At 43.6% G+C, this 24,320-nt stretch overlaps 1 protein-coding gene across 50 annotated transcripts in view; it reads right to left on the reverse strand.

The window, feature by feature from the left end:
* The window catches only part of DENND1A (DENN domain containing 1A), a 520,477-nt gene that overhangs the window by 176,165 nt on the left and 319,992 nt on the right, over nucleotides 1–24,320 (reverse strand). For 49 of the 50 annotated variants that reach the window (XM_084995758.1, XM_084995669.1, XM_084995751.1 and 46 more), the window contains one exon: nucleotides 8,827–8,928. The exons of the other annotated variant lie outside the window; for it this stretch is intronic. In XM_084995758.1, the coding sequence (XP_084851884.1) occupies nucleotides 8,827–8,928 (102 nt within the window). The remainder of the gene's footprint in view (nucleotides 1–8,826; nucleotides 8,929–24,320) is intronic. 50 annotated transcript variants of the gene reach the window in all.

Here is a 24,320-nt window from a genome sequence, read left to right on the forward strand (position 1 = left end):
GATAGGAGAATGAGTGCCCACATATGCCTCACCCAGTGTGTTTCCCATATCTTACATTGCCATGGTGCATTTGCCAAAACTAAGAGACCAACATAAGCATGTTAATATTAACTAAACTCCAAACTCTGTAATTTCACCAGTTTTTCCATTGATGTCTCTTTTCTATCCCAGGATCCAATCCAGATTCCATACTGCATTTAGGTGTCATGCCTCCTTAGCATCCTCTGGTTTGCAGAAGTTCTCCAGTCTTTCCTGTGTTTTAAATGACTTCCCTAGTTTTGAGAAGTACTGGTCAGGTATTTGATAGACTGTCCCTCGATCTGAGTTTATCTGAAGTTTCTGTCATGAATTGACTGGGTTTGGGGGAAAAATAACACAGGGGTGACACAGCCTCCACATTACATCATGTCAAAGTTACAAATGACACAGCACTTGGTTAAGGTAGTATCTGTCATTTCTCCACTAGGGTTACTTTTTCTCTTTACATACTCCAGCTTTTGGAAGAGAGTCACTAGGTCCAGCCCGCATTCAAGTGCATGTGTGTGTGGTGGAGAGGCAGAGATTAAGCTCCTTCTCCTAGGCAGAACAGTATCTACAGATATTATTTGGAATTCTTCTACAGGGAAGATTTATTTCTTCTCCCCTACCAACTGTCTTGATTGGTGTTTGTCATGGTATATTCTTTCCATCCTTTTACTTTTCACCTGACTCTTTATATATAAAGTGAAATTCTTGTAGACAGCATATAATTGGGTTTCGCTTTTCAAATACAATTTAATAATCTCCGTTAAGTGGAGTATTTAGACCATGCACATTTAATGTAATAATCAATGTAGTTGGGTAACTCTTATCATCTTGTTAACTTTCCTATTTGTTCCATTTGTGTTTGGTTCCTTTATCTCCCCCCTACCCTCGCCCAGCGCCAAAGTCTGGATCTTTCATATTGGCTTATTAGCAATATATCATTGTCTTACTTTCTTTTCTTAGCGGCTCCTCTAAGGTTTACAATATAGAGTTTTAACTTAATAGTCTGCTTTCAAATAATATTGTACCAGTTTACATATAATTTAAGAACCTTAAAATAGTACACTTTCATCCTCCACCTGTCCTTTGTGCTACTGCTGTCATGCATTTACTTCTGTGTGTAGCACATAATACACTGATATCATTTAAATACTCAATTATCTTTTACAGCAGTTAAAATGAGAAAATCTTTTATAGTTACCCACGTATTTGCTTACTCCTGGCACTTTTCACTCTCTTATTGTCCAAGTTTCTTTGTGGTATCATTTTCCTCTCATCTGAAGAAACTCCTTTAACATTTCTTATTATGCAGGTCTGCTGACAATGATTTCTCTCACTTTTTGTCTGAAGTAGTTTTAATTTTGTCTTTATTTTTAAGGATTTTTTTCCATTGGATACAGATTTCAAGGTTGACAAAAATTTTCTTTCATTACTTTAAAAATGTCATTCCATTATCTTCTGGTTCATGATCTTTTTTTAAAATTACTCCATGAATTTTATTACATTTATAGTAGTACAATGATCGTCACAACCCAGTTTTATAGCATTTCCATCCCAAACCCCCAGTGCATCCCCTGACCTGCCAACCTGTCTCATTTGGAAACCATAAGTTTTTCAAGTCTGTGAGTCAGTATCTGTTCTGCAAAGACGTTCACTGTGTCCCTTTTTTAGATTCCACATGTAAGTGACAGTATATGATGTTGGTGTCTCACTATTTGACTAACTTCACTTAGCATGATAATTTCTAGGTCATTCTATGTTGCTGCAAATGCCATTCTTTCTTTCCTTTTAATGGCTGAGTAATATTCCATTGTGCTTATGTACCACATCTTCTTTATCCACTCCTCTGTTGACAGACATTTAAGTTGTTTCCATGTCTTGGCTATTGTAAATAGCACTGCAGTGAACATTGGAGTACACGTGTCTTTTCAAGTCATGGTTTTCTCTGGATAGATGCCCAGGTTTAATTATGTCCCATATGTTTATTTTTGCTTTTATTGTCATTACTCTAAGAAGTAGATCTGAGAAGATATTGTTGTGGAGTGGGATTGCTGGATCAAATGGTAATTCTATTTTTAGTTTTCTGAGGAATGTCCATACTGTTTTCCACAGTGTTTGCACTGATTTACATTCCCAACCAACAGTGTACTAGGGTTCTCTTTTCTCCACACCCTCTCCAGCATTTATTGTATGTAGACTTTTTGATGATGGCCATTCTGGCCAGTATAAGGTGGTACCTCATAGTGGTTTTGATTTGCATTTCTCTAAAAATTAGTGATGTTGGAGTTCCTGTCGTGGCGCAGTGGTTAACGAATCCGACTAGGAACCATGAGGTTGCGGGTTCGATCCCTGCCCTTGCTCAGTGGGTTAAGGATCCGGCGTTGCCGTGAGCTGTGGTGTAGGTTGCAGACACGGCTCGGATCCTGCATTGCTGTGGCTCTGGCGTAGGCCAGTGGCTACAGCTCTGATTCGACCCCTAGCCTAGGAACCTCCATATACCGCAGGAGCGGCTCAAGAAATGGCAAAAAAAAAAAAAAAAAAAAAAAAAAAAGACAAAAAAAAAAAAAAAAAAAAAAATTAGTGATGTTGAACATCTTTTCATGTATTTTTTTGCCGTCTGTATGTCTTCTTTGGAGAATTGTCTGTTCAGATCTTCTGCCCATTTTTTGGTGGAGTTGTTTTTTTTTTGGTATTGAGCTGCAAGAGGTGTTTATAAACTTGGGAGATTAATCCCTTGTCCCTTCATTTGCAAATATTTTCTATGAGTTGTCTTTTCATTTTGTTTAGGGTTTCCTTTACTGTACAGAAAATTTTAGGTTTAATTATGTCCCATTTGTTTATTTTTGCTTTTATTGTCATTACTCTAAGAAGTAGATCTGAGAAGATATTGTTGTGGTTTATGTCAGAGAGCATTTGGTTTATGTTTTCCTCTAAGAGTTTTATAGTATCTGGTCTTATGTTTAGGTCTTTAATCCACTTTGAGTCTACTTTTTTTGTATGGTGTTAGGAAGTGTTCTAATTTCATTCTTTTACACGTGACTGTCCAGTTTTCCCAGCACCATTTATTGAAGGGGGTGTCTTTTCTCCATTGTATATTCTTGCCTCCTTTGTCATAGATGAGTTGACTGTAGGTGCGTGGGTTTAATTCTGGGCTTTCTATCCTGTTCCACTGATCTATATTTCTGTCTTTGTCCCAGTACCATGTGGTTTTGATGACTATAGCTTTATAGTTTAGTCTGAAGTCAGGGAGCATGATTCTTCCAGCTCCATTTTTCTTTCTCCTGATCTTTCTTACAGGAAGTCTTCTGCCATTGTTTCTTTCTTTTATACAATGTGTCTTTTTCCTTTAACTTATTTTAAACTTTGTATCACTTGTTTTTTAACTAATTATCATGATGCACCTTTGTGTGGTTTTGTTTGGGTCTATTATGCTTGAGTTTATCATTTTCATCAAAATAGAAAAAAAAAACTGGCTAAAATTAAATATTTTTCTCTTTCTGTCCTCCTCTCCTTCTAGAACTCTAATTACATGTATGTTAGTCCTCTCGATGTTTTGCTATGGGTCCTTGAGGTTCTGTTAATCTTTTCCAATTTTTTCTTTCTATGCTTCATATTGGATAGATTTTTTTTTTTTGCTATGTCTTTATATTCACTGAGCATTTATGCTGTAGCATCTAATATCCTTTTAGTCCTATTAGTGAAAATTTCATTCTGGGTATTATATCTTTAACCTCTAGATACTCCCTTTCATTCTTTTTACGGCTTCCATTTCTTTCCTGATTTAATTCAAGTCTCCCTTTAAATTCATGGGCACACTTCAACTTTTATATCTTAAGGTTCTTGTCTGCTAATTTTATCATATATGCCATTTTTGAGTTTATTTCTATTAATTAATTTTTCTCTTGGTACATTTTTTTCCTGATTCTCAACATGACTAGTATTTTTTTTGATAGGATGCTAGATTCTGTGAATGTTAATATAGTTGAGTGCTGGATTTTGTTGTCTTAAAATAGTTGAAATTTATTTTCTCAGGAGGTTAATTTTCCCATATATCAGGTTGATCCTGATAAGGCTTAAAAAATGTTTTTTTAAAAAAACTATTTGCTGAAGTTTAACATGCATATATAAAAGCACACATATCATTGTGTACAGCTTGATAAATTCTTGCCCACGTACCTGGCACTCAGATAAAAAGCCAACACATTACTAGCACCTCTGAAGCCTCTCTCTTCTGCTCCTCAAGGCTTGGTTTTAAACTGTATGAGGGCAGGGCTAAAATCACCTTTACTCTGAAAAAATTCATAGTACCACGCCTTGGCATGGCCTCCAGGGGTCTCTAATGATTGTCTGAGTGATCAGCAAGCTCTTCTTAATCTGGCTATGTGAGCTCCCCCTGCACATGGGCAGGTCAGTCTATAGCAGATTAGTCAAGATTTCAGATTTTTGCTAAGTAACTCCCTCTTAACTGGCACTCTGACCCACAAATTTAAATCATCTCTCCCTCAAACTTAGATCTCTAACCCCTTGACTCAGCAAGACTGTTGTGCTTTGCTGGGGAGTCCCCTCTGGCATCAGAATCCAGAAAAATGCCTCAAGGCAGGAAGCCAGGGTGATCACAGGCCTCATCACAATTGCTTCCTTTCTCTCAGGGATTATATTCCTGCACTGCCGGTTGTCCAATATGTGAAAACAGTTGTTTTCATATTTGCCCAGAGTTTTATTTGTAAATGGAGGGAGGAGAAACTCAGTTCCAATTATTCCATCATGACTAGAAGCAGAACAAAGGCCTCTTTTAATAAAATTTCCAGCATGGATGCCATGTTTTGCAAGATTTCATCTACCAAAATAACCCAATCCATATGTCCCTTCCATCCTTCCATCTATCTATTCAGTGGCTGCTACATCCCTCAGAAACAAAGATGAATAAAACTTGATTCCTGCCCTCAAAGAACTCACGATTAAAAGGGAAAGCTAGGAATGTGTAATATAGTATGCTGCTGGATAGTAGAGTATAATTTTTTAGGCAACATAAGGGTTTGTGAGGACAAAGACAAGGGTATGGTCAAATCTACTTGGAGAGGTCAGGGAAAGTTTTTACAGCCTTTCGTTTAGCCTAAGTCTTAAAAAATGAGTAGAGATTGACAGATGGGATAGGACATTTGGGATAGAAGAAACTCTGTATGCAAAGCATAAAGTTATGAAACAACATGTAAGCTTGGGAGCACTACTAATTCCTATGATATAGAGTTTGGAGCAGGGAGAGGAAAGAGCTAAATTTATGGGGGGAAATGGAAGGATGCTCTCATAGAAGAGGGCCCTGCATGCCCTGCTAACCATCATTCACATCTATAATTCATCACTGTTACCACCACCTAGGGCGCTCACAGGATAATTGTTTTATTCATATTATACTCATTATACTTAATTCTCACAACCACTATGAAGAAACTACACAACTCACCATGAGGAGAGCTTACATAATTTTGACCAAGAGCACATGATTAGTTAAGTACAGAAGCCAAGATTTAAACACAGGTCTGTTGGATTCCACAGCCAACAAAAAAATCTTACCTCTAAATCTTTAGGCACTGGGAAGTTAAGGAAGGACTTGTTGTTTTTTGTTTTTTAAATTATGTTCATTGATGAAATGGTTTTCAGTAGGATGGAATCTTTATTTTAGAAAGGGCCTCTGATACATGAATTAGAAGGGCTGGAGTCTAAAAAAACCAGTTCAGAGGCTGCTGCTAACAGTGCAGGGGAGAAATGAGAGCTGGGATTAGGTGGTGTTTAGGAGGGATGGACCAGAGTATTTGAGAAGTATTTAAGCAGCAGTATCTGGAGTTCCCGCTTGTGGCTCGATGGTAATACACCTGACTAGTATCCATGAGGACAAGGTTTCGATCCCCAGCCTCGCTCAATGGGTTAAGGATCTGGTGTTGCCATGAGCTGTGGTGTAGGCTGCAGACACGGCTTGGATCCTGAGTTGCTATGGCTGTGGGGTAGGCTGGCAGCTGTAGCTCTGATTCAACCCCAGCCTGGGAACTTCCATATGCTGTGGGTATGGCCCTAAAAAAAAAAGGCAGAATCTGTCAGACACAGCAAACAAGCAGATTTGGCGAAGGGAAAATTGTGAGGTCAACTGTGGACATGCTGAAGCCTGGCCCTGTACCACATGCTGGGGACACAAAGGAGTGTGGGATGAGGCTGGCCCTCTCCAGGGCTGGATGGCTGACAGCCCCAGTGAAGGCAACCCCCTCCTCGCTCACGGTAGGAACATCATCAGCACCCTGTGCTGCAGCCCCAACCGCTTTTGGCTCTGCTGCCACAGCCCCAGCATCAAGGCAGAGCCCCAGTGCATCTCTCTGGCTTTGCCTGCGGATGGCCAGACTTTGTCTGCTGGCTGCTCAGAGAGTGAGGTACAAGTGTGGCAGGTGACCATCTACACTCGCTAGAAATATATGTCAGAGCTTTAAAAATAAAAAAACCCGACTTTCTAACTTAGAAGACTCAAATCTATGAATCAGAATCTATGACTTCTACTGAAACACAGTAAGTATCACATTCCCTCTCCACAACTATCTTGGAATCTTTGATGGGTCTAGAGCCCTGTTCTGGACACCACTGCTCTGGAACATTCTCAACCCTGCCACAAACCAGGTTGCAAACAGGAGGGGCTTTTTGTGAAAGCTGAGAACTATTAGGATGTGGAGGGAACCAACTGTCCTTTAACTCTGGCTGTAATTTTTGACAAGAATTGTATTAAAAACAAGGCAGGTACCACTATGCAACACTGAAAACATGTGCACAGTGCCAAGCATCTGATGAACACCACCATCTCATGGACTTGCCACAACCATCCTAACAATAGGCCTAATACTCCCTTTTTAAGGATGGGAAGAGGAAGCTCAGGGAGGGACAATAACTTGCTCAAGTTGCTCTGATTCCCTGAAGCTACCTCACTGACCACTGACAAGGCACTTTGGAATGTGCCCTCTTCAGGAACCTCCATTACCCTCGCTCTGGACCCTTCTCTGCCTGATCCCTATTTTCTTTGTGGCCCCCGTTGTGCTCTACCCGCCATTTATGTAATTTACATGTCTGTTTCCCCTACTGGAATATGCTCTTTGAAGGAAAAGACTAGATCTGCCTCATCTCCAGGTCAGAGCACTCACTGCACAAGGGATGGTCAGTCCAGGGTCTGTGCCATCCACCACGCATCCTGGACTGCCCGAGACCCTGGCCCTTCCTTCACCTAAAATACCCCCGGCTCACTTGCCACATTTACTCAGCACTTGCAAGGGCCATACCTAAAGCTATCTCAGATTTAAAGGAAGAACTTTTCCACTGAAAAGGAACTGGGATAGAAACCTCAGATTCTTTGGACAAAAGAACTCAAATTATGGCCAAGAAGCCCTAAGACATCAACCACATCCCCTTGTCCTGACACGATCGGCAGCAAACCTCACAGTGTCTGGCACTTTTATTTCTCCTACGCTGTCATTTCTCTCTGCCTCAGAGGGGGGTGATGTACGTGGAGTGGAGGCAGCACAGACTGGGTGTCATGCAGACTCTGCTCCGATCACAGCTCTGCCCCCGCCAGCAACACAAGTGCTCCCTAAAGTTCTCTCCTCCCCCACCTATTCCATGGGGCCAGGGCGCTCTGTGGAGTGACAGAGTTGGATTCACTTTTTGCCTCCCCCTCTTCTTAGCTCTGTGGGTAAAGTGAGAATAAGAAAAACACTTCCCTCAGAGTGCTATGAAGAGTAAGTGGGAGGTCAATGACGAGCATTTAGCATGTAGAAGTCAGTGAATGGCAGCCATTGTTTAGATATGGTACAAATGACACCCTTACAGAACACAAATGACCAAAGGCTCCCACCCAGTGAGTTAAGAGAAGAGGTCTGAGACCCTGTTGCAAGCCATTCATCAGCGAATAACAATCTCTTCCAGCGAGCTAATCCCAAAGGGCCACCAGGACTCCTGGCGGTAACGCAGTGGCAGTGCCCACCTGCAATTACACAACCCTAGAGACTCAAACCCAGACCCACATCAGCACACCTGGCCAGGAACATCACTCCTTGCAGCCCAGAAGCCAGTGCGACTTTACAGGTCTTCTAGCAAGCAAGTCATGGAGGCCAAACAAGAAACACGAAACCCGGACTTCCCAGGGAAGCCCCCCCCCCGCCAACTTGTGTGAACGATGGCCGCCCACGAGGCAGTTCTGAGTGGCAGGTGTGTGGTCAGAGTTAGTGCGGCAAAGGCAGCAGCCAGTTGTTTTTCACTAACTGAAAAGGCCCATCTCTGTCTAGACCTGAGTTAAGTAAGAAAGATTTAGGGCCCTTGGAGCCACACTCAGAGCACTCAGCAGATACCCTGTTACATGGGAAACAGCTGGGTTTGATAATGGCGCAGGAAAAAAAATGTAGGTCTGAAGGGCCCCAAATTGCCCACAGTGAAGCCCTTCCACCCACTTTCGGTGGGGTTAGCCCAGGGAGGCTGTCCTGCTCTCTGGACACGGCAACGGCAATGGGGATGGCAAGACCCCCAGGTTCCAGAGAAAGAGGAGCTGTCTAGACCCTGGACTGGGATCACTTCAGATGAGAGTTGAGAGCAAAACACGGCTAAAACAGTGGACCATCTCCCAGCTTCCTTCGCTGAGACTAAGGTTCCAGAGGAAAGACAAACCAACTGCAGTTCTTAGGCCACAGGAAAACCACCGCTGTCCCCGTCCCTTCTCGCCTAAGTTGTGCTCACATCCACTGCACAAGCTCGGGAGTCAGCGCTCGAGAGCTCATTACCTACCACATCATTTGGGAGGCTCTGGAGGTCATCAAAGGGGGTTTCCAGGGTGTTGGTGTCCACATTCAGGATCACGACATCATCCAGGGCCATGTTTCTGACTTTCTGCAAGTAAAAAAAAAACAAAAAAAACCCCAGAAGAGAAAATCATTAAAGCACCATGAAGACACAAATAGTTCCCTGACCTTCTCTGGGAAAGGGGAGTAAGGAAGAAGAGTGACATTTGACAAAGGTGTGTTCTGAGGCAGGCCCAATGCCAGGTAGTTCACATGTGTGAGATTCTTTAACTGTCACAAAAACTGTGAGCTTGAATGGTCATCTCCAAGTCCCAGGAGTGGAAAGGGACTAAGTTAACATGCCCCAGGTCACAGAGCCAGGCAGAGAGATCTTTCTACCATGACATTATTTTTTTCCCCCTATATTTTCAAATTAAAAGAAAGAAGAAGAAGGAGAAGAAGCTGAAGTCTAAAAGTCTAGTTCCAGAAACACTGAATTACAGCTAGGCTCTTGGGATTGGATACCCATATTCAATCCATCCCCTCTCATTTACCGAAGGCTACTGGCCCATCTCTTTCGAATCCTGTCATTCTTTGGCATGGAAGATGTTGTATAGCCCAGTGCTAACATATTAACATTTCTCTTAAACATTAAGTGAAAAGGTCACACCTTCAATTTGGTTTTATGTGCCATAAAACCATATGTTCCAGCTAGTGAACTATGGCTCTGAGGCTCTGGCCATAGCCCATGATTCCACTGGCACAGTAATAGAAAGGGTAAGAGAGGCTGGTGCCTACTCAGCGTTCACGTTTGGTGAGAGGATGAAGGAACATGATGGAGAAAAGAAAAGCCCACCATCCAGGCACAACTCTTGATAGTCTGTGAAGTACAGGATTGAGTGGAGACTGAGTTTTGTGTGTGTGTGTGTTTTGTTTTGTTTTTTTGTCTTTTTGTCTTTTTAGGGATGCACCTATGGCATATGGAGGTTCCCCGGCTAGGGGTTGAATCAGAGCTGTAGCTGCCAGCCTACACCAGAGCCACAGCAACGCCAGATCCTAGCTGTGTCTGCAACCTACACCACAGTTCATGGCAACACTGGATCCTTAACCCACTGAGCGAGGCCAGGGATTGAACTGGCATCCTCACAGATGCTAGTCGTGTTTGTTAACCACTGAGCCACGACGGGAACTCCATAAACTGAGTCTTTAATTACACCATTTGCCCACTGCTGGAATCCATCTCTATTTTCCTCCCACCTACCAACCATTTCTAATCTCATTCAATCCTCTTAACCTATCATATATCGAAGCTCATTCTTTAGAGTCTAGAACTTCAGATCTATAAAATTTTGAAGAACTTTATTTCATTTTATCCTGGTTAAGCAGAAAACCCTGTATTTTTTTTTTTAGCCAAAATGGGATACTCGTGGATGTGAAAGAGAGCTTATTACCCCAGGGCAGCAAGCGTAAGATGGGATATATATGGTCCCCCCACATAGAGGGGATCAGTTTCATCATTAGCCACACTCTGAGCCACGGGACATGACTGTGCAGGCGTGCACTGCCCAAGCATGTCCGCCAGCCAAGGTGGGGCTGAAATCTGCCAACCCATGTGCCTGCTGAGTGGCAACAGCTGAAGGAGGGGCTGGGTGGTGGTAGAGGGAGGGAGGAGATGCCTTATCCTAATTTGTCCATGAGCACCGTCCAGGCTAGCGAAGGAGCTGGACACCCCGACGCCTGCTAAGTTTGCTGGAACGGGACAACAAATAGAATGGAGCAGATGCCTATGAGTGCTTGCTCTAGGCTTTACCTACCAAATCTCACTGAATCTTTATCAGACCCTGTGAAGTGTACATTACCACCTTCATTTTAGGTAACCTGAGGAAAATAAGGCTCAGAGAGGTGAGGTAAGGGACAGAGGTAACACAGTACGGCCGCCTCCTCAGCCCATGTTCTTGTAACACACCATCAACCTTCGTGTCGTTAGACACCCCCAGTGAAACGGACCTCCGCCACCCTTGTGAGCCTGGGCCCCAGCACCCCTTTGCCTGCCTCCCCTGCTGGGGTGTGGGTTCCCTCAGAGGTTCATCGGTTTGGTGCATAAAATCCAGCACACAACAAAATGACTGGCACTTGATAAGTGCTCCTTAGTACTGGCTGATGTTTGTCGTCTCAAATCCCAGCCTCTAGGACAGAGGCTGTTCCCTAAGTAAACGTCCTGAGATTCTTCCCAGCATGAGAGTAGAGCCATGCTGGTTAGATGCCTCCTGGGGTTGAAGTCACACTCCTAAAGGGCAGAATCCTGGAACCCTTTCATTTAACCAGAAAGACCAGGACCCTCAAATTTCTTCTGCTGTGGACGTCTCCAGGGGCTAGTCCACGAACCTATCAACCAACTCATAACCACTTACTAAATGCTTCCTATGGGCTGAGAGCTGCATGGGAGGGACAGGACTGCATACTCAGAAGTTTATTCTTCCTTCCAAACCTCAAAACTCTTATGAACGGACTGATTTATTCACAGGGTGAAAAAGCGACCAGCAAATAACTATCAGTAAGGAGCACTGATAACTAGTATTTTACAAGGCACAAACTCATTTTACAGATGAGAACATTAAGACTCAAGGTGAACTGTCCAGAGCTCCTTAGCTGCCTCACTTTGCAATCCAACAGGGTAAATACCAAGCAGTGTGTGAGCAGAAGGTTACGCACAGTCTCAATGATAATCTTTTTCACTTACATCACACTTCAAAGCTCACAAAGCACCTTCACAGAGAGGCTTTCCTTATCAACAGTAGCTGGAGGTGTGGGATCACCACTTCCATTTCAGAGATGAGAAACGGAGGCTCAGAGAGGTGAAGTGGCTTATCTAAGGTTACGGGGCTACTAACTGGCATCTTCAACTGTACAATCAGGAAAACTGTGACTGCCCTCCTTAAGCATCTTCCCCCCCGGGCTGCTGTGCAGATTAGAGATGGTACGCCCTGTGCTGGGCACACAGTAGGCCTCACAGTGGCTATGATTATTGCTTTTATAATATACACCTTCCAGCCAGGGCCAGTCTGGAAACTGCAGTGGCAATGGCCTACGGGCAACAATCCTCTGGTCCCTCTTGGTAGCTGTTTGGCTCTCACTTCAAAGGCTGAGACACTGTCACTGGACTTGGAATTAGAGAAGGGGCCACAAGGGGCTCCAGAACTCTCCAGAACTCTGCCAGTGACTCCAGGCCTTGAGGACTGAACTGAGGGCTTCTGTACCCCCCCAACCCCCCCAGAATTGCTGATTTGGCCTCATTTGACCTTCAAAGAGCTCCAAAGAGTCCCAAACTGATGGGGGTAGGCTGAAAGGCCCAGTGACAGGGCCGTTGATTCTGGATCAGAATCGGGAGTTGTTTCTGCTTTCCCAGTGGGTCCCCAGTAGCACAGACCAGCCCTTGTGGGCTCTCCACGGCTGGGCTGGAATGGGCTTTTGATTTCTTCCCACTCCTGGCTGGAGGACTTGCCGGTTAAGCTGTGTGGAGTGTTTACTTTTTGAACAATGGCAGCAGGCTGAAGAAGAGGAAAAAACCTGGCTCTTTCTTCTGACTTTCAGGCCAGGGTCCCCTTAGTAACCAAAATGCCCGTGTACCAGGCTCCAGGAGGAGCTGGGTCGGCACAGTTTCCCCTCATAGGACAATGCCTGGTGGCAAGGCCTCTTCCAAAGGAGCTGGCGTGGACTCAAGGGCCTTCCTGAAGCTCATGTTCCCAAGGAAAGAATCAGAGGCCAGCTTGGCCGGATGGTGCCCTAGCCCTGAAAGGCTCAAGGAAACAAGAGGAACGAAGAAAGGAAAAAAACCAAACAAACCCCACGAAACCCTTCAGGCTGGAGGATGGGGTGGGCGGTGCTGATGGAGAAGGAAGCTGGGCCGTTACTGGGTGCCTGCATTTAACCCTGACCACGCCATGTGGGAGACCTCACCAGCTCCATGGTAAGGAGGCTCAAAGGTCAAAGAAACTGCCCCAAATCACACAGCGAGGGACTGGCGGAGCTGACTTCTGAACCCAGTCTTTCTGACTCTTTCTGAACACGTCCCCAAACCAACTGCTCAGGCTTCAGAACAGGAATCTGCCTGCGCAGGGCATGCAGCTCTTCCGGCACTCTCAGGGCTGGCTTTCCCTACAGGAAAGGACACGCACCTTCCGTATCACAACAATTATGGAAGTCAAAATCAATAAATAAACAAACAAATAGGAAAGAGAAAAATTCAAAGAAGAAAACTGTGGTAACTCTAATGCCTCCATTTGAAGATAACGTTTTGATGTATTTCCTTCCACACCCTTCCACCCTGATCCCTACTTTTTAAAACACAGTTGAAACAATTTTTAATGTTTCTTTCTGATTTTCTCATTTATTACAATATAAGCAATGTTTCACTTCATTAAAAGCTTTGTAAAGATCATTGCTAATTGCTACAAAATGTTCCACTTCATAGAAAGAAACCCAATCAAGCCCCTTTTGTTGGCTATTTCCAGTTTTTAAGAAATTATTATAAACAATATTGTTGTGAAATCTGTAGGCATAAAACCTTGTGCTTTAGGATGGATTCCTAGAAGTGGAATTTCCTTTCTACTTCTTAAAGAGTGTCCCTCTCAAATTTGACTTTGAGAGAGATATCTTTACTTCCAATTATTTTAAAGTCATTTTATCCACAGCTTGTGTTTCCTACTCTAAGTGAAGAAAAATCAGCAAAGACACGAGCAGATGTCAAAATAGTCCTCCAAAAACCCTACCCAATTAAAACACTTACTAGTACCGCGGCACACCGAGACAGCTCTCCGGTAGCCTGTCCCACCAACACATTCCCTCTCTTTTTAGTTACAACATATGCCAAAGCTCCTGCCAGCTGCAAACCCTCCCCCCACCAGACTCTATAGGCTTTTTCTCAGAATGAAGGGGAAAAAAAAAAAAAAAAAAAAAAAAAAAAAAAAAAAAAAAAAAAAAGAGATACTGACATGCACACTGGCTTTCCAAATGGCATTTCTTGCACAGAGAAACACACAAAAATGGCATCTTCCCATAAATGTTGTTAATCAAAAATGCCTTTATCTTTATGCTTTGTCACAGACAGACTTAGGCTGACCTCTACCTTTCAGGACAGGGAAGGGAAAAAAAATCACAGAATGGGAGGTGGTCAGGGCTGGCTGAGCAAATACAGGCTCTGAAAGAAACTTTCCCTCTAAATTGTCCCTGACCACGTGGGTTGCCTTGGGCGACTCACTCAACCTCATAACCTCCCAGTTTTCATCTGTAAAATGGGGATCACGATCACCTCAGAGCTGTTGTGGGGATCAGAGAAGCAAATGCACGTAGAGGAGTGAGCACAATTCCCAGGCCATCTATAATAGGCATTCGACGAACAGAGGCTCTCTTGCCTGTACTGTCCCTTCTCCCTCAGTGGTTCCTGGGACTTGAGTGGAGTCTGGTTATCCTCAACCCAGTTTGCCCTTCCCCATGCCTGCTTATGGTTTACTCCCACAACCAGAATTATGCGTCAACCTGGAGTTATTAATACAGGTTGACATGCACACTGGCTTTCCAAATGGTCTGTAGGTTTCTTGGAGCCACCAAGACAGAACTCCATACTCTCAGCTCCCATATCAGGCAATTCGTGAATGAATGAATAAATGAGAGGCAGGAGAGCCCAGAGTCTAAGGGTCTGGGATCTGGGAGCCAGTTCATCTGAGCTCTAATACAGCTCCACCATTCACCAGCTGTGGAAACGTGGGCATTTCCCTTAATCTCTGTGCCTCAGTTTCCTCCTTTACAAAACTGGGCATAACAGGGCCTATACCTCATGTCTGTGATAAGGATTAAATGAGTTAACATTTTTAAAGTACTTAGACTAGTGCCTGGCACATGAGAAGCTCAATAAAAATGTTTGTTAAATAAAAGTGAGGGTCTTTTGAGGGTGATGGAAATATTCTACATCTTTATTGCAGTGGTTTCATGAACATATAAAACTTAGAATTCATTGAATCGCATTCTTTAAATGGATGTTTTTTTGTGCATAAATTATAACACAACGAGTTGATAAACACATTAGTACTATGCCCAGAACATAAAATAAAGCCACAATAAGACTTTGAAAATAACAATGCATGAATGATGGTGACCAAATGCCACATGACAAGGTAATTCTGCCTGAAACCATCACTCAGTGTACATTCTGATTTGCAGCTGTGTGGATCCCTTCCTCCTTCTCTTTTTGTCTAGCCCAGAGTTTTTAAAACTTTTTTTCTGCTCATGCCCTCCTAGGATAAACACAGAATCAATGCCCCTGATATAATTCTCTACACAAAAATTGGGTCCACTTGAGAATCACTCTACCTTCTGTGTACCTTCTCTAGTCAACAAGATTTTACTGAACTTACTTTCTAAACGTGGCTATATAAAAACAGTGGGTTCCCCCTCTATCGCCTGCCTCTAAAATATAGAGTATCAGTTGCACTTGTTCAAACCACACAAGCACTTCGCGCAGATGCAGTGACCTTGCCTATCTACAGTGGGGATTGAGCAGCCAGAGACCAGGCAGGACTTCTAAGCAGGTCATAAAATGAAGAGCAAAGATTTGCACTGGCGAGGTAATCCTGGGGATCCAGAGAATGGTCAGGAGCCTGAGGTGCTCCCCTGGCTGAGGAAGCCGAGAGCTGGAGATGGAAGAAGGAAGCTGCCCTGAATCTTCAACGGCTGGACCCAGATCCAAGTCTGCCTCCTCAGCTGAGAACTGGGCTCCCTATCTAGGACGAGGCTGTGGGGGTCTATGAGGCAGCAGCATGGGATAAAGGAGCCAGCACACAGTAAACCCTTTCTGCTGTCCTTCCATCAGGACCATTGTCAGGGCAGACTGTATCTTATTTGTCTCTGCAACTCCAGTGCCCAGCACAGTGGCTAACACAGGGCAAATGCTCATTAATTGGAGAAAGAATGAAATATTGTGGTTGGGTCCATTCTTCTGGGAGGCAGGCCTGGAGCAGACATCAATGTAAGCTCAAATGGACCATGTAAGCCCAATGTAAGCGTTTGCTCCAGGAAGTGAGAGGGGGATAATAGTGATGATGATGACAGTGACAACAATCATGTGAAATTATCAGGATTAATTAGTGTAGAATTAATTCACAGTTGACACAAAAACTGACATAGGTGTTACCACGGTAGTTAAGATGTGGATTCTAGAATAAGACAGCCAGATTCGACCCTGGCCTCCACCACTTTGCAGCCTTTGATAAGTTCTTTACTTCTGAACCTCAGTTTTCTTATCTATAAAATGGGGATAATACTACCCACTGTTCAGCTGGTTTGGAGGGTTGAGTGGAATAATACAGGTAAATAATTTAACACGGTACTTAATTGCAGTAAGTGCAATAAAGGGGGAGGCTGTGAAAAGCAAGTTTCTATCCTTGCCTTTTGACAGATTAGGGTTTCAAAACGAAAGATGTGAACGACTACTTTTCAGACCAAAGGCAGAGGATAATGACTCCATTATATGCACTATTTTGATTTTGTTCCATTAAATTTAAACTCTCACCAACCTATTGTTCTTTTCCTGGCTATGTCTTAGGGACATGGGCACAGGGGCACTCTGTAGCCAGACTACAAGTGTTAATCTTGACACCATCAGTTACCACTGTGCTACCTTGGGCAGACCCTTTAACCTCCTTGTGCCTTGGTTTCCGCATCTGTTCAATGAGATTAAAATAGTACTGGTACCCAGGACAATGGTTACCCTTGAGTCAGAGGGACAATGACTGCAAGGGGGCTCAATGGGGCTTCTAGAGGGCTGGTAATATTTTGATTCTTGAGCTGGTGGTGGTTACGTGGCAGACCTGCCTTGAAAGAACTCATCTTGCTCCATACTTCGGATGAGTGCACCCTTCCCTATAAACCCCATACTCCACTTAAATGTTTATAAAAAGGAAATAGCAAGAACTTCACTGTATTTTTATGGTGGTTAAATGAGTTAACATACATATAGTACTTAGAGCAGTGTCCACTATATAAAAGGCATTGGACATTGACCCTTATATTATTATGAAAACAATTTATCAGTAATTCTATGGGTTAAAAGAATCCAATCTAGAATATATTTCATGTCAGGAAATATGTTTGCAAAGGCAGATACGCCCTGGACAACAACTGCTTCTTCCATCAGTCCTGTCTCCTTCTCCAGCAAGGAACAAAGCAGCAGTATTACTGGGTACCCTCGAAGTCCTGAGGGGCCCTCGAGGTTCTGTGTCAGCCTGCTTTGGGATAGGAGCAGGACTGAGTAGGAGTCAAATAGGGCTCTGGGTTTTATCTTCTTCAATCCCTACTCAAGAGACCCAGGGCAGGTTCTTTAAATGTAACTGAACCTCAGTTTCTTCCTCTATAAAATGGGGCTGTGACCTTGTGCAACAAAGGGTTGTGAAAAGATTAATAGGAAAAAAAAAAACATAAAAGGAAACATTTACTTTGTATCTAATTCAACCATGTTCCCATTTGCCCAGGGTGCTAGCTAGTTTTGGCTCCAGGCAGGCCTTCTCCTGCTGGAGTGACCCCAAGGCTTGTAAGCTGTCTCCCCTCCTCTGGCCAAATCAGCACCTGAGGGCCACACCTCTGACAACCAGCAACAAGACCATCCAGCAAAGGGGACAGGTCCAGACTGGCTTCCTGCAAAGACACTTTCTTCAAGAGGATGCATCACCCTCTTCTATCAGCCTGTTATCAAACCTGCAAAGTACTTTACTTTGGCTCAGAGAAAGTCCAGTGTTTGTCTCTCTCTGAAAAAGGCACAACTGATATGGCTCCTGGCATGATACTTAATGTCTCACTTAAGTATGACTTATTGGCAGTTTTTTTTTTTTTTTTTTTTTTTTTAAGTTTTGAAAGGCAGAGAATACGGTTAAAACTAAACAAAAAATAACACCTTGGAGTTCCTGTCGTGGCTCAGTGGTTAACTATCTGACTAGGAAAGATGAGGTTTCGGGTTTGACCCCTGCCCTTGCTCAGTGGGTTAACGATCCGGCGTTGCCATGAGCTGTGGTGTAGGTTGCAGACGCGGCTCGGATGCCGCGTTGCTGTGGCTCTGGGGTAGGCTGGCAGCTACAGCTCCAATTAGACCCCTAGCCTAGGAACCTCCATACGCTGCGGGAGCGGCCCAAGAAATGGCAAAAAGACAAAAAAAAAAATCTTCATAGTCCATCAATCTAGACTTTATCTTAAGCAACAGTTGGCCTGGCTTCACACACACTGTCACCTCTTAGGCTGACTATACTCCTGGTTACGTGTGAGCCGAGGCACAGCTAACTTTACGGGGGCCTGCACGGGCCAGGGACTGAGTTACACACTCTGCATCCATCATCTTACTGACTCCCACAACAATAAAATGAGAGCTACTAGCTGTTGTGTTCCTCCTGTGGCTCAACCCTTACATGTACCACTTAATGCAATCCTCATGACACTTCTGCAGAGAGATGAGGAAAGGGAGGGTAATAGAGATAAAATAATTTGTCCAAAGCCCTGTGTCTTCACATCAGTGGAGCTAACACTGAACTCAGTTGAACACCAAAACCTTTGTATTACCCAACGCACCTTACTAACTGCTGTGACACACTGTTTCCATCAACAAACATTCTGAGCAGCTGTAATTTAATAGATGTTTGTCAGGCACATACCAGAAGAATCAAGCAGCTTGATGGTTGGTCTAGACTCCATTAAAATTCTGAAGGGGTAGGGTTTCCTATGGCATTCTGTACCCATTTGATGGATGAAGACACTGAGGCTAGAGATTAAACAGTTTGCCCATGTTCTCATGGTTGCCGTATCTGGGTCCCCCACGCCAATGTTCTTTCCACGATACAGCACACATCAAATGTACTCAAATGCATGCGCATGTCTATGAGAACATAACAAAAAACAGCGTGGGGGAGCTGTGGCCTCCCAGGAGGAAGGGAGAGAGGAATCGGAGGGAAAGAGGGAAGGGCAGGAAGAAGAGAGGTATACTCAGGTATCCTAACTCTACTCCCTCCTGAAGCCTCAGATACCCTCAGACGGAAGAGTGCCATTTTCTTTCCCTTCCTCAGGCCTCAAAGGTCACTGAGCTGCCAAGCAGTTGATAAACGTAGTAGCTTTCCTTGGAGCCAGGAGGCACTCATTTGCTCCTTCCTGCCCTGCAAAATTAAAAATCTAAGCCCGACGACAGTTCAGAGGAGCCCTGAAAACACTGCTGGAATGTCCCAGTGTGCTTTAAACAGAAACAGAAGCTTGGCAGGGGAGGGATGTGGTGTAAGCACCTCACGGGTCAGGCCAAACCCACTCCTCACAAGGGAGTAGCACTGACTCTCATCAATGAAGCCAGAGACTTTCAAGGCAGGTCAGCAAAGGGGCTATTTCTCTGATGGACTTTTCCTCCTTTCCTGACCATCCATCCATTGGGCATTTACGTATTCACCCAATTATTCACTGATTTGGTCGGACAGGCTTCAGAGAGCCAATTGCATGAACCTGATGTGAGGTCCTAAGGACAGAGACGACTCAAATGTGATCTCTAATCTCAAGGGGCTCCCAGCCTGTTTGTGTGGGGGTGGTGTGAATGGGGAGGGCTGGGGTAAATTCTAACCAATAAGCCTAAGAAAAGGCACAGTCATATTATGTAGCAGAAAAGACCTCAGTCTGGTGGGACATCTCCACTCACATGGAGTCTGCCTGGCTTCCTCCCCAGGATGGCCATGGGCCCAGGGGCGCAGAGTCCCGGGGCTGGTGCCCTGGCTTACTCGCTCACTCACCAGGTTGCTTTAGGCAAGGCCTTTGCTTCCTTTAGCACTAGTCAAGTTTCCTTCTCTGTGAAATTGGGTCTTGAGCCTCACCGTCAGGATTGTTGAGAAGATTAAAAGGAGACATGGGAGGGCAAGTGCTTCACAGAGGGCCAGCCACAAGGCAGACACTCAGACAGCGCCTGTCCTTCTCCTGCGAATTTGCTTCTGCCAGTTCCGGGGCTCCCTCTACCAGACCATCCAACATGGTACCACCATCCAGCCTGACCTCCACTCTGCCCTCCGAAATGGAGCAGTGTGCCCATCTATACCTCTGACTCTGCTGGGGTTTTGGCCCAAATTGAGGCATCCTTCCTACTGTTAGAAACTCAGTCTCCTCATGAGTAAAAAGAGGACAAGGAAGGTGCCAACACCCTTCACCACTGCTGCAAAGTGCAAATGAGAGATGAGGTGGCAGAGCGCTTGGGAAGATGGCCCAGAGACAGATTACCGTGATGACCCCCTCCTGCAAGACCCTGCTCTTCGATACAACCTTCCTGACTACTCCTGCTCCCACAACAAGCTGCCTTCTTTGGTTCTAAGTAAGTACAGTGGGCAACACATACGTGGCTCCTCAATTCAAACTTGATTAGTGATGTTTCTGTTTCATGTATACCTGTCACTTCCTTCTTAAAATAACTGGTTTCACCATACCATGTTTACAAATATGGCAATAACACGCACCACTGTCACCTATAAAATACTGTCGGGTTTTAAAAGACTACATTTTAAACTATATGTTTTCATTGGATCCTCAAAGCAACCTCATGGAATAGGTATTATTATTCCCATTTCACAGCAGAGAAAAATAAAGTTCCTGCCTGAGGTCCAGACAAATAACAGAGGTAGGATTTGAGCTTTGGGCTGCTGGTCTCCAAAGCCCGGTCCCCTTCACCTCTCTGTATAACCTCTTCTGCTTTCCTGGCTTAGCAAATACTGAGGACAGTGACCAGGTCACATATTTCTTTTGTAACCTCCATGGACAGGCTTAAAAGAGGCAGATATATAACAAACAGACTCTAAAAGCAGGGCTTGTATCATGTATAGCTATATTTTGTACACACTAAAACACTTCACATAACAAAATAATTGGGTTTGAATTCTGGTCCTGCTAATTATTAGTTGTGTGACTTTGGACAAGTTGCTTTACCTTTCAGTGCCCAAATTTCATCATCTGTAAAGCATAGCCACCACTTCTGGAGTACAGATTTGTGAAAATTAAATAACGAGTGTAATATATCCAGCAGTGTTTCAAAAACAGTATCCAATTTGAAACGACGAAACTGAAATTTAATAAGAGTTTCACTTGGGTTTAAGGGGATCTTGATTCCCTAGCCCCAAAATGGTTTGGGGTCACCCTCTCATAAAACAGGGCCTTCCTTCCTCCCACACAACTGCCACTTGCCATCATTCATTCATCACTAAGCACAGCAAACCTGGACTCCCATCTCCACCTGCCTTTTATTTGAAATGTCAATTTTTAAAGAGTGGAGAGGTTGGAAACCCAATTTAACAAGCATGCTGAAACATTGTTTATTGCCCCCATAAACATGGCTTAGTGAGAATTACGGACTTAATCAGAGTGAACTTATCTCCCAGTGAAAAGGAACACTTTAAATTTCAGAAATGGCACCTTCACTGTGAAAATCTCTTAACTTTTCAAACAAACTACAGGGGGTCTTAAACATATGGGCAGTAAAGGGACAGCCATTACTGTGATTTGTCTTACCCAAGAGCCAAGGAGCCCTAAAGGTCCATAACAACTTTAAGATCTAGGAAAAATATCTGGAAAATCATATTCAGGAGACATGTCACTAAAAACACCCAAAAGATCTGCCAAGTGGCAGGTATTATCTGTACAGTTGCTTGGAGCTGCCCAAAGAAAGGACCCTGCCGTCATTAGAATGGGGCCGCGTAATAAGCAACAGCCCTGAGAAATCTCCCCTCTCCTCCTGTGTGTAAGATTAAAAACACTTAGCAATAGGTAATATTTTGGGACCTGCTTTTCAGAAGAGAGGTGCTACATAAACCCCAAAGGCTGCTAAACAGGTGGGTGATATTTTTTCCTTTTTAAAAAAACATTTCCAGAGGATGAGGTCCTATGAACCCCAACTTCCCAATCTGAGGCTTCATTAAGGCTGCTCTGATCATTCCAGGCAAGGTTTTCATAAAGACGCCCCATCTTGCAGAGAATGTATCAGCCTGGCTGCCAGAGGCAGGAAAGGCAACAGATATAAAATTTTATTATTTCAATGCCCCAGTAGCAGCCAGGAGGACTTAATGAAATCGCCAAGATTTACAATCTGAAATAGCTATTGCACAGACAGATATGGTTAAGGGAGCTGTGCCCTCTGACCTTTCAACCCTTTGATCCCCACACAGCAGGTGGCCTGGAGCCCCCTCCTGGGCATCTTCCCTCTCTTCCGACACTGCTGAACCTTGATGTGCAATAAGCCTGACCCGATACAGGTGACTCTCACAGTGCTTATCACTAGCAGCTGCTGCTAATGGATTGGCCCAAATCACTTGGCCTCGAGATGCTATATCTGAGATGGGGAGGGGGGTGAGGGATCTGCTGTGCAGTGTCCAAACTGCTGAAATGATGCCCAATAAATAGTTCAGCCTCAAGTCCAGCTGTTTGGAAATGCTTAGCAATGTCATTACCAAAAACTGTCCTAGAAATGGGACTCTGGTCTCCTCTGATTTATACTTTGAGTTAGAAAAAAAAAAAAAAAAAATCACCTTTTAAAAATAAATCACAAATCTCAAAAAAAAAAAAAAAAAAAAAATCAACCCCGAAGTCCCAAATGCATCTCTCAGAACTTCCCTAAAACCATGTGCAGCAAATTTATACCAATGAAAATCAAAACAATTTTTGGAAACCTAAAATTGACTGTTTTCAGTTCCATGAAATTTCATTTAAAAAACCCCATATGCCAAAATGTCCAAATTCTCTTATTTTTAAAAATTGGGATGACTTCCAAAATCATAGCTATCTTTTTCTTCCTTTTTTTTCTTCTTCTAAAGCTAAGGATGGGTAATGTGCATATGTACTTATCAAGCTTCATAATTTAACCCATTCGGTCAGTATAAAATATTTTCAGTAAAATGCTGAAGAAGCAGGATATAAACTTATCACCACTGCCTCTTTTAAAACAATTGACTCCTAGGCACCAGGGCTTAACAGATACTCTATTTGGTTAAGGACACGTCCAGGAGTCTAGGCGGCCCCAGTCTGCAGCTTTTGGTTTTTGTCAGATATTTGGGTTTATGGAGGGAAGGATTTTAGGCAAGACATGTGAACCATTCTGTAGGATGTTGCTAATGTCCAACTTAAGCACCACCATTGACCACACTTAGGAAAAGCCCTGAGCTCATGCGTTTGTTTCTAAACAAACATAGCACAGTGCCCCCATTCTTTACCTACAAAGGCCTGAGCTTAGGTCATGAACGTCTGAATCCAATGGGCAACGAATTAACCCACTTCTTTTGTAGCTAAATGGCATATATTTTAAATCTTCAACTTTAAATTCATTTTTAAATCAGCTGAGAATCAGACAATATGTAGAGAGAGGTTTATAGGCTCCAATTTTAGTCACAATCTTCTCTATGAATGTTTAAGTTTAGTACAGAGAGCAGTTTATGGAGAAATTAGTTTAGAAGGGGGGAAAAAAAAGGTATGGTTACTATATCACAGTTTGACCACTTTGTACGAAATTATTATTAAGCTCTCTTCTTCAGAGATGCCTATATTGGAAATATTTTATTAACATATAATATCTACCATTGGGTGAGGGTCTACTAATGGGCATGGAACTTTATCCATATTATTTCTAATTGTCATCACTTTGAGGCAGGTGACTTGAATTTTGCAGATGAAGGTGTGAAGGCAAACACACACAGATACTTGTGACTTGCCCAAGGTACAGAAGGACAAAGACTGGGGCTGGGATTCAAACTCAGCTTCACTGCCTGCCTCCAAACCCTTGGTGCATCCACACTTTCCCCAACAAAAGCAAAATGAAGACAAACAAAACAAAACAACATGCAATAACTTGTGCAGAAAATGCCAGATTTCAGCTTGCTTACACACTGCCATGGTCTATTTAAAGGCCTTCCGAATCAATTATTTTAGGTTATTAAGAGGAAGTTTAATTTGGTTGACAAACACCCCTACTGTGGTGACCTCACATATCAACAACAAATGCCTGATGGTCACAAACCCGTACCATGAGTCTGCTGAGCATGGTGTTAAACAAAACCACATGTGCCCTGCTTCCAAGAGGGATTTGACTAGGCCAAGGGTACCGCTCTTCAATCATCACGCTGCTGGTCTCTGAGCTCCCACAATGGCCCCGCCCCTAATCACTTGCAAGAAGTTTATGAAAAGAAGTCACTAGTCCCATGTGGCTGGGTTCGGTTGAAAGTGCCTTTAAGCCAATGTTGATTTAGAAAAAGTCACTCAATAAAAAATACAAAGGGAGGCTGAAAAAGAGGGCAGAGCCAATCTTAGGTAGATGTCTCAGCTTCTTTTAAGGAAAATTTACCAGTTCTACACACACATAATACTGATAATCCACTTCCATTTATGTGGCGCCTACAATGTGTCAGGTACAATTTTCTCATTTACTCCTTATTAAAAAAATCTCCTATGAAGTGGAGAATCTACCCATTT

Source organism: Sus scrofa, chromosome 1, assembly GCF_054392235.1.
Source record: "Sus scrofa isolate SSC_HxYL_T2T_F1_AM1 chromosome 1, Sscrofa_HxYL_maternal_Yorkshire_Landrace_v2.0, whole genome shotgun sequence".
In the NCBI taxonomy this organism is placed as follows: domain Eukaryota; kingdom Metazoa; phylum Chordata; class Mammalia; order Artiodactyla; family Suidae; genus Sus; species Sus scrofa.